At 43.1% G+C, this 14,091-nt stretch overlaps 1 protein-coding gene across 3 annotated transcripts in view; it reads left to right on the top strand.

The window, feature by feature from the left end:
* Positions 1 to 26: 26 nt before the first annotated feature.
* Positions 27 to 14,091, top strand: part of DGCR2 (DiGeorge syndrome critical region gene 2) — a 45,309-nt gene continuing 31,244 nt past the window's right edge. Inside the window, exon 1 of one of the 3 annotated variants that reach the window (XM_059863828.1) lies at positions 27 to 286. In XM_059863828.1, the coding sequence (XP_059719811.1) occupies positions 208 to 286 (79 nt within the window). In that variant the 5' untranslated portion in view covers positions 27 to 207. Of the gene's footprint in view, positions 287 to 13,531; positions 13,584 to 14,091 lie in introns of those variants that run through there. The other 2 variants (XM_059863829.1, XM_059863831.1) reach the window with 2 other exon arrangements.

The following is a 14,091-nucleotide window of genomic DNA, read 5'->3' as shown; positions in this document are numbered from 1 at the left end:
GGCCGCCCGACCCGCGCCGCTCCCGCCGCAGCCAGGGCCGCCGGCTCCGCCCGGGGCGGCGGCGAACGGCGGAGGGAGGGCAGGGGAAAAGCTCGGTGCGGACCGGGGCCCCCCGCGGGCCCGGCGGCGGCCCGTCCTCCCGCCGCTCCGCGCGTCCCTCCCCGCGGGTTTGTGGCGCTGTGCCGGGGGAGCATGAACGGAGGATAAATGGTGCCCAAGGCGGACAGCGGCACCTTCCTCCTCCTCTTCCTCCTGGTGCTGAGCATCACCGAGCCGCTGCGGCCAGGTAGGGGCGGCGGCGGGGCCGGGGGTGCCGGGCCCGGGCACACGGCAGGGTGAGCCCCCGGGGACAGCCCGGATCGGGGGGCGGAGTGGCCCGGAGTGGCCCGGAGCCGGCCCCGCCGGGCAGGTTCGGGCTTTGCTGCTGCTTTGTGCCCTTGAGCAGAGCCGGGACGCGGCCGAGCATCGGTCCCTTGTGCCGCTGCCGGGATCCGAGAGAGCCTGGATTTACCCTGCGAGTCGGGGTAAAACCTTGGTGTCAAAGTGTGAAAGCTTGCCTAGAAATCTACGTAACCCTACGGGTAATGAGCGCAGAAAATGTGGTGACGAAGTTTTCAGGTGCTTGTTGCTTACCTGCTCTCATGCTGTGGGCCTTGGATGCCCACACGGCCAGACAAAATGCTTGCTTTCGAAGTGCCATTTAATCCTGGCAGGAAGAGAGAAGAAAAGCCTGCCGCACCTGGTTCGTCTTTCTGGTTCTGTTTGGGCTTCTTTTAGGGGAATAATTCAGCGATGGAGTTCGTGTGCTAGCTGCTAGGCATGGTGCTTAAAATCATAAGATGATTAACTTGGGAGAAATGGTTGGTGTTTACGGGTAGAAAACTACAGTTTTTCTAGGTGTATCGCTCAGCTGGAGTTTTTTTTTGGGTGTTGAACTCTTGGAGCTTGGCAAAGCCCTCGGGTATCATGGGCAGCTCTTGGCAAAGAACATCGGTCGCCAAAGCGTGAGGCTGCCTGGGGTGGCTTTGCAGGTTTGGGAATCGCCCTCCCATCGCACTAGGAGACTGTTCCTGGGTGATACGTGCTCCTAGTAAATAGGAGAGTAGGAACCATGGTGTACTTTGAAACCCCCTTGTTCTTTCTCTTCGAAATAACTTTTATGACCCAGACTAATAAAATATAACAGTATTAATGAACTACGTCTAAGCAAGTTCCCAGCAGAGCTGAAACACAATTGGGTCAGTGTAGGCAGAGTTATTGAAATAACTAACTTGGATGTTGAAACGTCTCTGTGTCTGCCTTGTTTTGTTTTGGCTTGTTTTTTTGGCAGTGCAGTATGTACAGGGCTTATGATATGCACTTAAGTAGCCAAAAAGCCCCTGTTGTGTTGGTAGCCTAGTATTATTACAGCTAGAGGCTTTTATGGCTGAGAAGGTACTATGTAAAACTGATTTCAGGCATCTCCTTTTTGCTGACACTAAGTGCTACAGGCTGCTGCATTGCTGGGTGAAAAGGTTCAGCTTATTCAGAGCTGTCTCTGTGCTTTTATAGGTGGGTAGACTTGACCCTGAACTCTGCTGGTGTTGAGCACTGTAGCCTCCTAGAAATTCAAAAATGGCCTTTTTCATATTGTGTCACATTTGTCACACAGTTTGATAGTGTACCTCTGTCAACAGCTGATGCTTGATGGATGAACACAAGTTTTTCACTTAGATTTATTTTGTTAAGATGAATGATATTTTTCCACTGGTGCTGTAGCTGTAATGTACCTGCTTAAGAGATTTGTGGTGCTGTAGCCTCACTGGCAGAAGTGTCCTTGTGAGCAAACCTTTACTGATCTGCTCAGGTCCTACACCACTGGCTTTGAAACTTGTAGTGTTAGAATTCCCCTGTGGCAGCTCCATAAGCATTCCATGAATTTTGCTCAAGCCGTATGTATTCCTGAACCCAAGGTGATGCATCTGGATGTAGTGTTGCAGCTGGAATTCCTTGTATGTGAGGAGCTTCTGAGTTCCATTTGGAATAGACTCTTCCATCCTGTTTACGTGGTGGCTCCGGTTGAGCACGGTGGCTGAGCTGTCCATGGTGATGCCTCTCCCTCCTCCTCAGAGCAGAGCCCATCACTTCTGGGTGGCCTCACAGCTCTCTGCCGATGTCACCTGGCTTGTTTGGTTTGCTTCATTTACTGTCTTGAACTTGCTGTCTCAAACAAATCACCCATCTGATAGATTAGGAGCACATGGCTTGATCCTGAAACATGAGGTGCAAGTTGGGAAAACCTGGCTCATGCAAGTACAGAGGACACACAGAACCAAATTTACCACTTTGATCAGTGGTGAAGAAGTCTCCCTAGTCTCCTCTGGGGAGAGACAGCAGAAAGAGAAGAGTACTTGGACTTAGAATTTATTTCCCAGGTGGTGTTTGCTTTACTTTTTACTTTAAACCTGTGTGTTGTAGCAACTGCCTTTTTGGTTTAGGAAGGATGCCTGCAGCTTGCTTAGCTTAAATCTGTACTTGGAACTATCAGATGAGTGCTGCAGAGCCCTGGGAGGTTTTATGTACTCAGAGATGAATGTGTAGTCCCTTCACAATTCAGTCCCGGCAGATCAGGCATCTCTTTGTATTTCCATGTTAATTTGACACTAGCTTTGTATCCATGTTCTTGCTGTGCTCTTCAGACAAATAAAACCTTCTTTTAAGCCTCCTCAACTGTAGTATCTTTTCATGAAATCTGAAAAGCAGTGATTTTACATGGATCTATTTTTTTCTGTGTGTAGGGTGAGGTGAGCTTAAGTAAATTAGGAAGAAATTAATTTATTTTTTTCTTCAGTTTTTTTCTCTCTTGGTTACATGAGTCTGTTTTGTGCTACTGCCATACTAACAGCTCAAGGTCCTTTTAACATACCATGATATTGGCCCCAGCTGTGCAGATTTGGGTTCCTGAAGGCACTGTGGGCAGCTGGATTTTTCTGAACCTGTGAACTTGTAATGGTAATTTTGAGCCTTTGAGAATTGCCACTTGGATTTTTTTGTTTGTTTGTTTTGTGTTTCCGTCTTTCCCCTTCTTGTTTTGACTAGTTGCCTGCTTTATAGTGCATTTTTGAAAGCATTCTTTTTTTTTTTTTTTCAAAGTAGGGCATTTCTCCTGGAGTTGTGTTACTCACTGTTTTTGGAATCTGCTAATGTGAATTGAAGCTGAATGTATCAAACTCTTCCAACTATATGGGTGTAGAGTGAAAGACTAACTTATTAGTTCCTTTAAACACTTGCTGATTTTACTCTATCTGTTGCATTTTGGGAATATTTACCACAGTAGGGTTTAATTTAATAAAATCTTTTCCTGGACAACTCAAACCCATCTGCTTCAGGTTATCTGACTAGCTGGCTGAGAGAGCTGATGTCTTTGTGTGAGGAAGTATTTCAGTGCTGTGTGAACTCAGTTGCAGTAAGCTGTTCTGGTGCTAGCTTAGATTTTGCCCGAGTTTCTGAACCAGTGCATTTCTGTTTGTTGTTGGAAGAGCATCAGAGATGTAAGTTGTTATAAATTCAGTCTTAGACAGTTTGAAAATATTTATAAGCTTCTTTTTCTGTTGACATCCCAGTGCATCCCACTGAGAAGCAGAGGTTTTGGTGTCTTTGTTTAGCATTGGGAGCTTAAGCAGTCTGGAATGACCATGCTGACATGTTACAGAATGCTGTTTAGAGGATTAATTAAGATCATCATCACTAAAGACAATAACATGTTTTCATATTTCTCTAACAAGATACTGCTTCTTGCTAATGGAAAACACTTAAACATGGTCAGGCTTTATATTGGATTTTGTAATAGTGGTTTAGTACAGAGCCTTGTGAATGTAGGTCATCAGGCTTTCTTATTAGAGCATTTGCCAGGCAGCTAAAAGCCAATTGAGTTCTTGTTCTTGCAGCGTTTTTTCTCCACTTCAAAGCCAGCTAGAGGAAGTAATTTTATTACCCAAGTTCTGTTTCAAAAAAACATTGCACAACGTACTTAATCTGCAATGCTTAGAAAGACTTGCCAGTGCAAGTGGTCTGGTCAAAGCCCCACATCCAGCTCCCAGCTGGAACTTCCCATGCACTTGGGAGCTTGCTGGCACCTGTGGTTGTGCTCTTACAGGTGGGGTGTTTGTGTTTTGACAGGGTACAACTGACAAGTGTGTTCAAATTGCTAACTCTTCCTTGTCTTTTAGTCAAGAGGTGTTGGTCTTACATGGCAGAACTCATCAGAGTCGAGGTCTAAGCAAACCCATGATCAGCCCAGTTTCAAGGTGATCCTCTGGTGTGCTGTGACTGGATGGGTCTGGTTTTGTCCAGTTGAAGTGTATTGATTAATTCAAATGGAGACCCAAATGTATGAGTCATAGAATTTGCTCTGGCCAGTGTTCTTCTGCTCTGGAGAGATATTGTTGGTAGGCAAACATGAACCCTTATTTTGCACTTTGCTCACTGTCTCCACATCAGTGAGTGCTGTGGTGAGTGATATTTATTCAGGTTCATGTCGTTGCTAGCTGCAGTTCCTGTCTGTGTGTTTAGGTGAATTCCTAAGGGGAAGGTTCTAGGAGTGAGGGGTAGAAGGGTTTTTATCACACCTCCTCAGTTAATTTTGCTGAAAGTGGGGCTTGGCCTGTCTTCCAGTCTGGTGTATTTTCCCCTCATCCCTTTGCTTCTTAATCTACTGGTTTTAAGTTTTATTTTTCTTCCTACTGTTACCTATTATTGGGTTTTGTTCTGATGTTCCTTGCTCTGCTGTTTGTTGTTTTTACAGCTGCAGAGTGAGGCTGATGGATGCAAAAAATCTTTTTTGTGGCTGATCTCAGTGTAGCAGAGAGACAAAGCAGAAGGTATCAGACCTTATTAGCAGGTCTGATACTTTAAGACTGGTAATTCCTGATGTTAATTATAAAGCAAAATTTTTGAGGTGCAAGTGGATTTGCTGCTAGCTGTGGCTACAAAGTAAAGGAGAAAAAAGGAGTCAGTGGGCAGGGCTGTTTGCATTGCTTTGCTCTGAGAAGTAATAAACCAGAGGGGCACCTTGGGGGTTTGCAGACACATGACTTCTGTGTCCCTACAGTAGGTCTGGGGGCAGGGGAAGGTTGGTCCAGAACAGCAGAAGTGATGGAGGATAAAGCACTGTTGCAGCCTCTCTCTGCAGCAGGAGGAAGCAGCTGTGCTTTTTTCTTGGTATGTGAGGGGAAAGGCACAGTTAGGCTGAAGAGAGGAATTTTAGATACCAAGTGTGAAAGATGTAAAATCCCCTGGTGAATGTCAGAAAGCCAGTCAAGACTTCCATCAATCATTCTGTCCCCTGGCATTACTTTTGTGGGGGCTGGTGTTGATGTTGAACTGTAATGTAGGAGTAGTAGCTACCTGTGTGGTCCAACTTTGAGTAATGCCTGTGTCTCTGGGTTTTTATGTGGTGATTTTTTGCAACTTTTATAAGTTCTTGTTTGATGCATATGAATAACTTCTTTTGTGATTAGCAGAATTTCCCATTGTGCAGTGCAGAGCTGTGTACCTGGAATGCAGCTTCTGGTACCTGAAAGTTCTGTCTGGGGCAGAACCTAGAAGGAGCTGAGTGGAATCACAGCTTCTGCCCTTCAGGGCTTAATGTGTGTGCCCAGGGTTGTTCTGTATTTTGAAGTGGGCATGTGCATGGGGTTCTTGCAGTGATAGCCTGGACAAGGAAGAGCTTAGATAGAAAGGGAACAGAGCACAGCTAATGGCAGGCTCAGTGACAGGCTCTGCAGATCTTTGCCTGTGTGATCTGAAGGGTTAACCTGTGATGGGAAGATCCTTGCTAATCTTTTATTCTGTGTAGGCTGATTGAAAGTTATGGCTAAAAGGAGTATAAGCAATGGGGTCATCTGTCCTCCTGTCCCAAAAGAAAATCTGGCCAACCCAGGCAACCCCTGAAGGTGTTTGTCAAGCACAGTGTTAATTATTTCCTGTGATAAACTCCAAACACCAGGCTCTTTTGCTAACTCTAGTGACCAGTCTTTGTTCTGCAGTTATAGCTTATTATTTGTATAAATGCAGTCTAATGCACAGGACCTCCATGAGCTGCAGCTTTAAAGAACAGATTCACAGTTTTCCAGGACAGTTCAGGTGCCAGTTTTTCTGCAGCACTAAGTGTGGTGTGTGCCTGCCAGCACCCAGTCCTTCCTGGCTCTCCACTCTCTGGAAGAGTTTCTGTTTCATGCTGGATCCTTGCAGGGCAGGCTCTCATGTCTGCCCTGCAGCTCAGAGGTGGTTTTGTGGAGGATCCTGAGTCCAGGAGGAACCATGGATCAGGTGGTGAAGTTGCTTTCCTGCAGCAGGACTCGAGCAATTTAGTTGCTTCAAAACATGAGTTTGGGATTAACCTTTAATCCATATTCCCTGAACTGTGAAATCCTCTGGCATCTTGTGGTTTCCTGTGAAACTTTAAATTTTTCTTTGTTTTAAAAGGTCAGCCTGCTAATTCTGGGTTTCATGAGCAGCGTTTTAATGGTATTTGCTAAATGGATCTCCTGAGAAAGTTATTTGTAGCATTTTCCTGCCATTCAGAGAATTTAATATGGTTTTAAGTTTAATGGCAATTGATAGTTACTTCATTGTCTGTAACTAAACTAAATAACATTTAACTTCCTACTTAATTAAAATTAAAATTGGTTGGTCTGACATTATATTTAGCTTCTGTTCTGTTTACTGATTATTGTGCTTGAGAATTATCAGCCAGCTCAGGGGGTGGAAATGTAGAAGTAGCTTTTGGTGGCTGCTCTTGGGATATTCCCTGCTCTTTTGTCCTTTAACTGATTTTTCTTTGTCATATTTTCATTTGTGTAACTCTTTTTTCCTGTGTTGTCTTCTCTTTCATATGCTGCTTCTGTTGTGCTTCCTCACACCTTTCCCACTATAGGACCAGTTACTTGGGGTGCCCAGTGGGATTATTTGAAAATCAAAGCTAGTAGAAAAATGGGATTAAGTGCCATTTGTAGTAGAATGATGCTGTGTGTTGTGGGCTGGCTGCAGAACTGTGTTGGTGTTGTCCCTTAGCATTTCTGTGTTGGGTCTGTGTTAATATTTCTTTAGCAACATAAATAAAAAGATTTATTCTGACTTAAAAGTAATTTACCATCTTTTATTCACTTTAGAAGAAAACAAATAACCCTGCTTCTAACACCTGCTGGGTTTGAGTTTGTGCATGAGTAGCATTCTGCTTTTTTAAGCCTCTAAAACTTAATGGAGCTTGTTTTAATCTAGGGATGGTTAAAACTGCATTTGGGTTTTGTCTCTGTTGGATTTGTGGAAATTTGATACACTTAAATTACTCTTCACTGGTTCAAATCAGTGACATAAGAGTACTCTATTAGTGAGTTCTGGGAAAATCTGCATGAAATGTTGGGAATCTTGCAAGAGGGAGATCAGAGACTTAAGAAGGAGCATCATGCCACCTCAATTCTGGCAGTAAGCAGGTTGGAGGAGAGGATTCAAGAATGCTGTAGTGCCCATCTTTGTCTTTCTGAGCACTAATGGAATTGAATGTAGTTTTTCTATTGAGGTGGCAGCTATAAAATGGCAGAGATCAACTTTTGTGGCATTGTACCTGACACATGGGCATAATAGATATTGAAGAGTGCTGGCAGTACTTGAGTTGTTAGGAGGTGTTGGGGATGAGAAAACTGCTCTGAGAGGGTTCTGTGTGTTTTTACAGCTGGGGTGGATCTGTATTTGCTGACTTGTGGTGGAACTATTAAACTTAGGAGTTTGATACGTGGAATTTCTCCTCAGGTGTTTGATTTGCTGGGGAAGAGGGAAGCACAGGATCTCATCCAGGGTGGACAGACAGAGCTGAGGCTGACATTGGCCACATTCCTGCTGTGTTGTGCTTCAGTGGAGCAGGGGAATGCTATTCAAAGCATGAGCCATTTGCTCCAGTACAGACAGCCACTGCCCCAGCTCCTCTGCAAGGATAAAACTGGGTTTCTGGATTTGAGGTCATAATATTTCTGTGTATTGAATTTTTGCTCTTAAGTGTTCTAGGTGCTTGCTCATCGAGTCTCGTACAAGATGTGAACAGAAGTGAAACAGGAGCAAAAGCTTTTTTTAGTGTGACCTGCATTTGAATAGTGCTCAGGCACAGCTTTTCTGTCTCCCTGAATTGTTAGATTCTTGTTTAAGACCTTTAACTTTCTTAGGGCCCTGTAGAGAACTTCTTCTGTGTTCATTTGATTTTAAAGTTAAAAAAGGATATTACTTTTTGGAGAGTGGTGTAGTTAAAAAATACCTGATTTCATAGGTAGAACTTTGTCACCTATTTGCTTTAAAGACTACTGCAATTCTTGCAATGTTTTAGTTCAGCAAAGTTTTTAAAGTACATACTTAGCTTTAAGTTGTAGATTTTCATTTGATTTGTTAGGATTGTTCATGTGCTGAAAGTTTAAGGAATATGCTTAAATACTGCTGAATCGTGTGCTAAAAAAAAAAAAAGATGAGATAGGAACTTTTTTTCTTTTCCTGCAAAGAAGGAACATGTGTTGTCTTGCTGAAAGTAAATGGGCTTGCTAAGTAATACTGCTGAAATCTGGCAGTTCCTACTTTCAGTTTAAATGGTGGCTACAAATTAGCCTTGATTGCTCTGACAGTTCTTGAATTGCTGTTATCGTGTTTCATCTGGGTACTCTTCTTGTTGAAACGTGATCTAAGGAAAATATAAATTCAGTTCAAGTAAAATTTTGGATTTGAATTTTTCCTCTGAGGAAAATGAGTTTCTGTAGAGTATTTGCTATTTGCTAGCTTTTAGTTGTTTGGTTGGTGTTTTTGTTTTTTTTTTTTTTTTTTTTTTTTTGGTGGGCTTGGGGTTTGTGCTGGTTTTATTTGTTTGGGGATTTATTTGTTTTTTTGTTTGTACACCTATAGTTTATTTGGTCAAAGGGAATACAGCCTCTTCCTCTGCTGATTCCTAGTGAAACTGTTTTGTATAGAACAAATACTGATCCAGACTGACTTGGTGGGATGTATTAGTCTTAAGAATTCAGGAAGAGGAGAGGAACCATCTTGCATGCCTGGATTTTTTGGGGAATAGTTCTGGGTGGGCAGCTACCAGGTAGTAGTACTCACTAAAGTACTTTGAGCTGTGGAACCCAGGTGGTTGAAGGATTTTTAGTGTGTGTGGATAATCCATCTGCCCTGACCTGGTGTATGGATTGTAGGGAGAAAGCACAGTTGTTGATGGTGCCCTTTTCTGGACACAGTTATGGCTTGCTGGGTATATCACTGCTAATGTTCTTCTTAATGGACTTTTTCTTTGTTGCTGAATTTCTTGGCAGAATTGGTATGTTGTGTGTTTGGCTGTATTTAAGTTCTGTGTGAGGAATAATGCTGTTTACTTAGCTCTGTTTCCTTTGAGCATGTTTCATAAGCAGTGGGGCTTAATGAAACCTGGGCTCCTGTGGGCTTCTCTCTGTCCCTGTCCCTTCTCTGCTGCAGTACCCTTGCTTGGCACTGGTTTGATAAGGCCATATCTTGCCTGTGTCCCTCTGCCTATCCACAGTATGAAAAAGCTGGGGGTCCTGCAGGGTCCTTGCAAAGGTTCAGTTACCCCAGCTCCCCACTTCCCTCCACAGCCAGCTGGGAAACCACCCCCGGTGGTGACAGTGTGACAGGCAGGTGTGCTGTGGCATGCTGGCACCTGCTGAGAGCAGCACAAGCCATCTGAGGGTTTCCTGCCCTCTGAAGCTCAAGAAGGTCAGAATTTGCTTCTCTTGTGCAAGCTTTTGAAAGACACATGCAATTTTCCTGGTTTTTACTTCTCTCAAGCTTGCTCGAAATTGTTTAGTGAATTTGTGAGGTGTGATTTCCACTTTCACTGATCAGCTTTCTTTAGGGAAAGGGTTAAAAATTTGGTGCTGCACAGGTGTAAGTGCTTATCACTGTTGTACTAAAACACTGAAATTCTGCCTCAGGCTGTACAAAGCACTCGAGGTCCTGAACAAGGTTGTTAGTGTGGAGAGACAGTAGGCTTGAATTTTGAGCCATTTTAGAGGCTTCTTGAGTACCAGTGGCTTTGGTTTTATTTGTACTGACTGCTCTTTGTGCCTTTTCTGTATTTTGCTTTTCCCTTCTGCCTCTTTACTCATTATCATAATATAACAGTTTCTTGGGGGGAGAAGCGCAAGACTGTTGCTTAGCCTGGTATTCTCACTATGAAAATAAACTGGTTTTCAGTCTGGAATGCTGCATTGCCTAATTCACAGTATTCTTTCAGCTTAGTCCAAGTAGCAAGTTTTGTTTTCTCTAAGGTATTAGCAGTGCTGGAGAATTGGGAAATACATTTTTTCTCTTTCAGTCTTAAGAATAAGTGCCCACTTTCATGAAGCTCAAAGTCTGTATTTTCTAAGTCTTAAAAAATTATAGCCAGGATTCCCATTCAAGAAGCTCTAATGTTGTTGCTTTGGCTGAATGCTGTGTCTGTTCCCTGCCTTTGCTTTTTTATTTTTTTATAGTTATTTTGATTTCTCTTTTTCCTTCCTTCCTGGCCTTGAGTTTGCCCTCCAGACAAAGAGCAGACAATGAATTGCAGTGAATGACACTTGTGGGCAAGGAAAAACTGGGTCAGTTCCAAGCTCGTGCAGGGTGTAGGTATAATAAATATAGAATCATATAATCATTTCAGTTGGAAAAGACCTTTGAGACTATCCAGTCCAACCATTAACCCAGCACTGCCAAGTCCACTAGCACATGTCCCAAAGTGCTGCATCGACACCTCTTTTACATACCTCTAGGGATCCTGATTTCTCTGGGCAGCCTGTTCCCATGCTTGGCAACCTTCTTGGTCAATACATTTTTCCTGATGTCCAATCTAAACCTCCTCTGATGCAATTTAAGGCCAATTACTCTTGTCCTGTTGCTTGTTACTTGGGAGAAGAGCCTGACCCCCACCTTGCTGTCACCTGCTTCCAGAGGGTTCTAGAGGGTGTGAGGTCTCCCCTGGCCCCACTGTCTGAAGGTTTTTTACTGAGTGAAGAGTTTGCCCTCTGAACCATGAGCAGCCAGTTCATCCAGGAGAATGCTGCAGCAAGTGGTATTAAAGATTTACTAAAATCTACCAGGTAAATGACATCCAGAGCCTTTCCCTGGACCACTAAGTGGGTCACCTTGTCCTAGCAGGAGATCAGGTTGGTCAGGCAGGACTTGGCTTTCACAAACCCACGCTGGCTGGGTCGATCACCCGCTTGTCCTGTGCGTGCCATTCGTGGAGGATGATCTGCTCCACAGCCTTCCCTGGCACTGAGGTCAGACTGACCAGCCTGAAACTCCCCACATCCACCTTATGACCCTTCTTACAGCAGCTGGCTGTCATTCTTGCTGATTTCCAGTCAGCTGGGACCAGCTGAGCTGGTCAGGACTCTGTAAATGATAGGAAGTGGCTCAGTGCTTCCACCAGCTCCCTCGGGATCCTTGGGTGGATCCTGTCCAGCCCCATAGACCTGTGTGTGTCTGAGTGGCCATAGCAGGTCACTGAACAGCTCCCCTTGGATTATGGGGGCTTCATTCTGCTCCCTGTCCCTGCCTTCCAGCTCTGGGGAGTGGGTACCTGGAGAACAAAGATGAGGGGAAGGAGACTGCTACCATTCCTTACTGTGCTGTAACATCTTTGGATGGATCTAGCATAACTTACTATGACAGAACACTGAGTAATACTGAATGTTGATGAGTGTTACTCATTAAGGATTTACAGTTTTCAGCTGGAATGCTGTCACAATTTTAATTACTTCATGAAACAGCATGCTGAGGTTATGAAGAAAATGCCAATGCCTTTAACATGTATTATTTATTTATTTTTGAAACTGATGCATTCCTATTAGATGGGATTATAACTTCAGAATCTCCAATTTTCAGGAGCTGGAATTAGATTTGAGAATAAGTGTGGGCTGTGTTTTGGCTATGAGCGTGCCACATGTCCTTTTTTTCCCCCAGGCTCTGTGCTGTTAGGTGCTTTCATACTCTCCTGCGCATACTCAGGCCAGGATGACCCAAAGCTACATGCTCTAAGGGTACTTCCTAAACATGTTTTCAGTATCATGGGTGAATCACCAAGCATTTTATCTTCTGTGAAATTTGACATGAAAATGGAATGCTGTTTTTCACTAGCTTTTATTTCCTCTGAAGGGTTTTAATTTTAATTATTCTGTAGGCTTTGAATTTGAAGAACAGTAAATAGATCCAGTTTTATTGAGACACTAATAAACTATCTATGAAATGGGTAAATGATGGTGACACATGAGCTTTATAGATAGTTTTCTTCTCTGGAAAAGATCAGTTATAGTCTGCTTTCCTCCTACTGTGACTTTGTTATAAAGTACTGTATTTCTTTATTCTGCTACACTGAATGCAGCAGTGGGTGGTATAATGATAAACTCAAAAATACGTCATGGACGGGAGATTCAGCGAGTGACACAAGGACCTGCTGGGAAATGAGTGGTTGGTGGAGACTTCTCTGAGACCCGGAGCTGAGGGAAATACCATTTATGTATGGCTTCTCTTCCCTGAGAGCAGAGCCCTTGTATGGGATTGGGTTACCTCAAAGACAGGTTAAAAAGAAGAAAACCTGTTGAAGGCTGAGTCAGGGCATCCTCAGGTGCAGTTTGTAGTGAGCTGCTCTGTCCCCCAGAGCTGTTCAGAACTGGCATTGGTCACTGTGAGCAGAGGCAGGGCAGCACAGCCCTGCTCCTTCAGGCTGGCAGATGGTCAGGAATTTTGTGAGATGTACACCATACCTGCTCCAGTGACCTTCACCCATGGACTTGATTTGCTGAGGACTACATTATGATAACCATCATTATATTGTTGTGTTGGAAGTATTAAAAGTATTTTAAAGTTTATGTTACTGCAGTAAATACCAGTCTAGAGCAATATTGATTGTGTTGTGCTTCCTCTTGAGTGTAAATATTAGATATAGAGTGGTGTGTGTTTGTTTGATGGTGGTGGTTGTGGTGTTCCTTCAGCTGTTTTGTTTCTGGTGCTTGTTTGCAGGCATTTGGTGAGCACTGGTGTTCAGCAGAATCTCCAGGAGTGAAGGACTTAGGGAGCTGGGCTTTTGGCTGGCAGGGACTGGGATCTGATCATACTCATGCAGTGTAGCATGGCTCACTGGTTATATAGAAACAGTGATTTAAGAAAAAAATAATTTTCAGTTTTAGTAAACTTGTTCCTAAATGTGTTAAAATATGAAAGGATAGTGCAACATGTAGATACAGGTCTTAAGTATGTAGGTTGAGTATTACAAAACATAAGAAAGACCTGTTGGACAAGTTAAAATCTGAATTAGAAGAGTTACTGGTCTAAGCACTTGTAGTTAGAGTTTTTGTTAATGCTTAATCAGCTTTTGATGACTGAAATTGCCTCTTGAAATCTGAACAGAATATTCCCTTACAGGTTGGTTCATCTGGTCTGGGACAATGAGTGACTTACACTAAGAAAGGAGGAAGTATTTTTGTCCTTTGTTTTCCTTTGGTCTGTAAATAAAAGTGATGCCAGAGGATCTGCCATGTCCAACCTTGAGAAATGTGATCAAAATAAACAAAGTAAGTTTGATGTACCGAAAACCCTCCAATTGTTCATTAAAAGCTTATGTATAAAACCAGACCATGTACTTCAAGCTTATCTCTTCCAGTACATGAATTTCAGAGTAATAGCTTATAATTGAAATAACATTAAATACTGGGTGTACATTTAATCAAATCTCAATTTCCATACAAATGAAGCTCAGCAGACAAGAACAATTAGTGTAGCAAATAAAAAATTACATTTCTTTGTGTTAAAAACTGAAATAGATGAAAATCTATATTTGCTGTGTAAACAGTAACACCTAGTGCATCTGTAGTCTTAGCTGCTAAAAGACTATCTTATAATGTATCAGACTTTACTAACTGGTGAATCCTTTAATAAAGAAAAGTTCAGTAATTGTAGCCAGAAGAACCCAAACTTTCATAATCAGTGATTGTAGTAATTGAGTTTAATTTCTGTATCAAAGCAGTTTGCTGAATTGAGAGTTGTATTTTGGAGGCTTTAGTTTCAGCCTCTGGTTCCTCA

The sequence above is a fragment of the Haemorhous mexicanus genome, chromosome 19 (genome assembly GCF_027477595.1).
Source record: "Haemorhous mexicanus isolate bHaeMex1 chromosome 19, bHaeMex1.pri, whole genome shotgun sequence".
Lineage (NCBI taxonomy): Eukaryota > Metazoa > Chordata > Aves > Passeriformes > Fringillidae > Haemorhous > Haemorhous mexicanus.
Note: the sequence above shows the minus strand (reverse complement) of the source record. Positions and strands in the feature narration are given on the sequence as shown.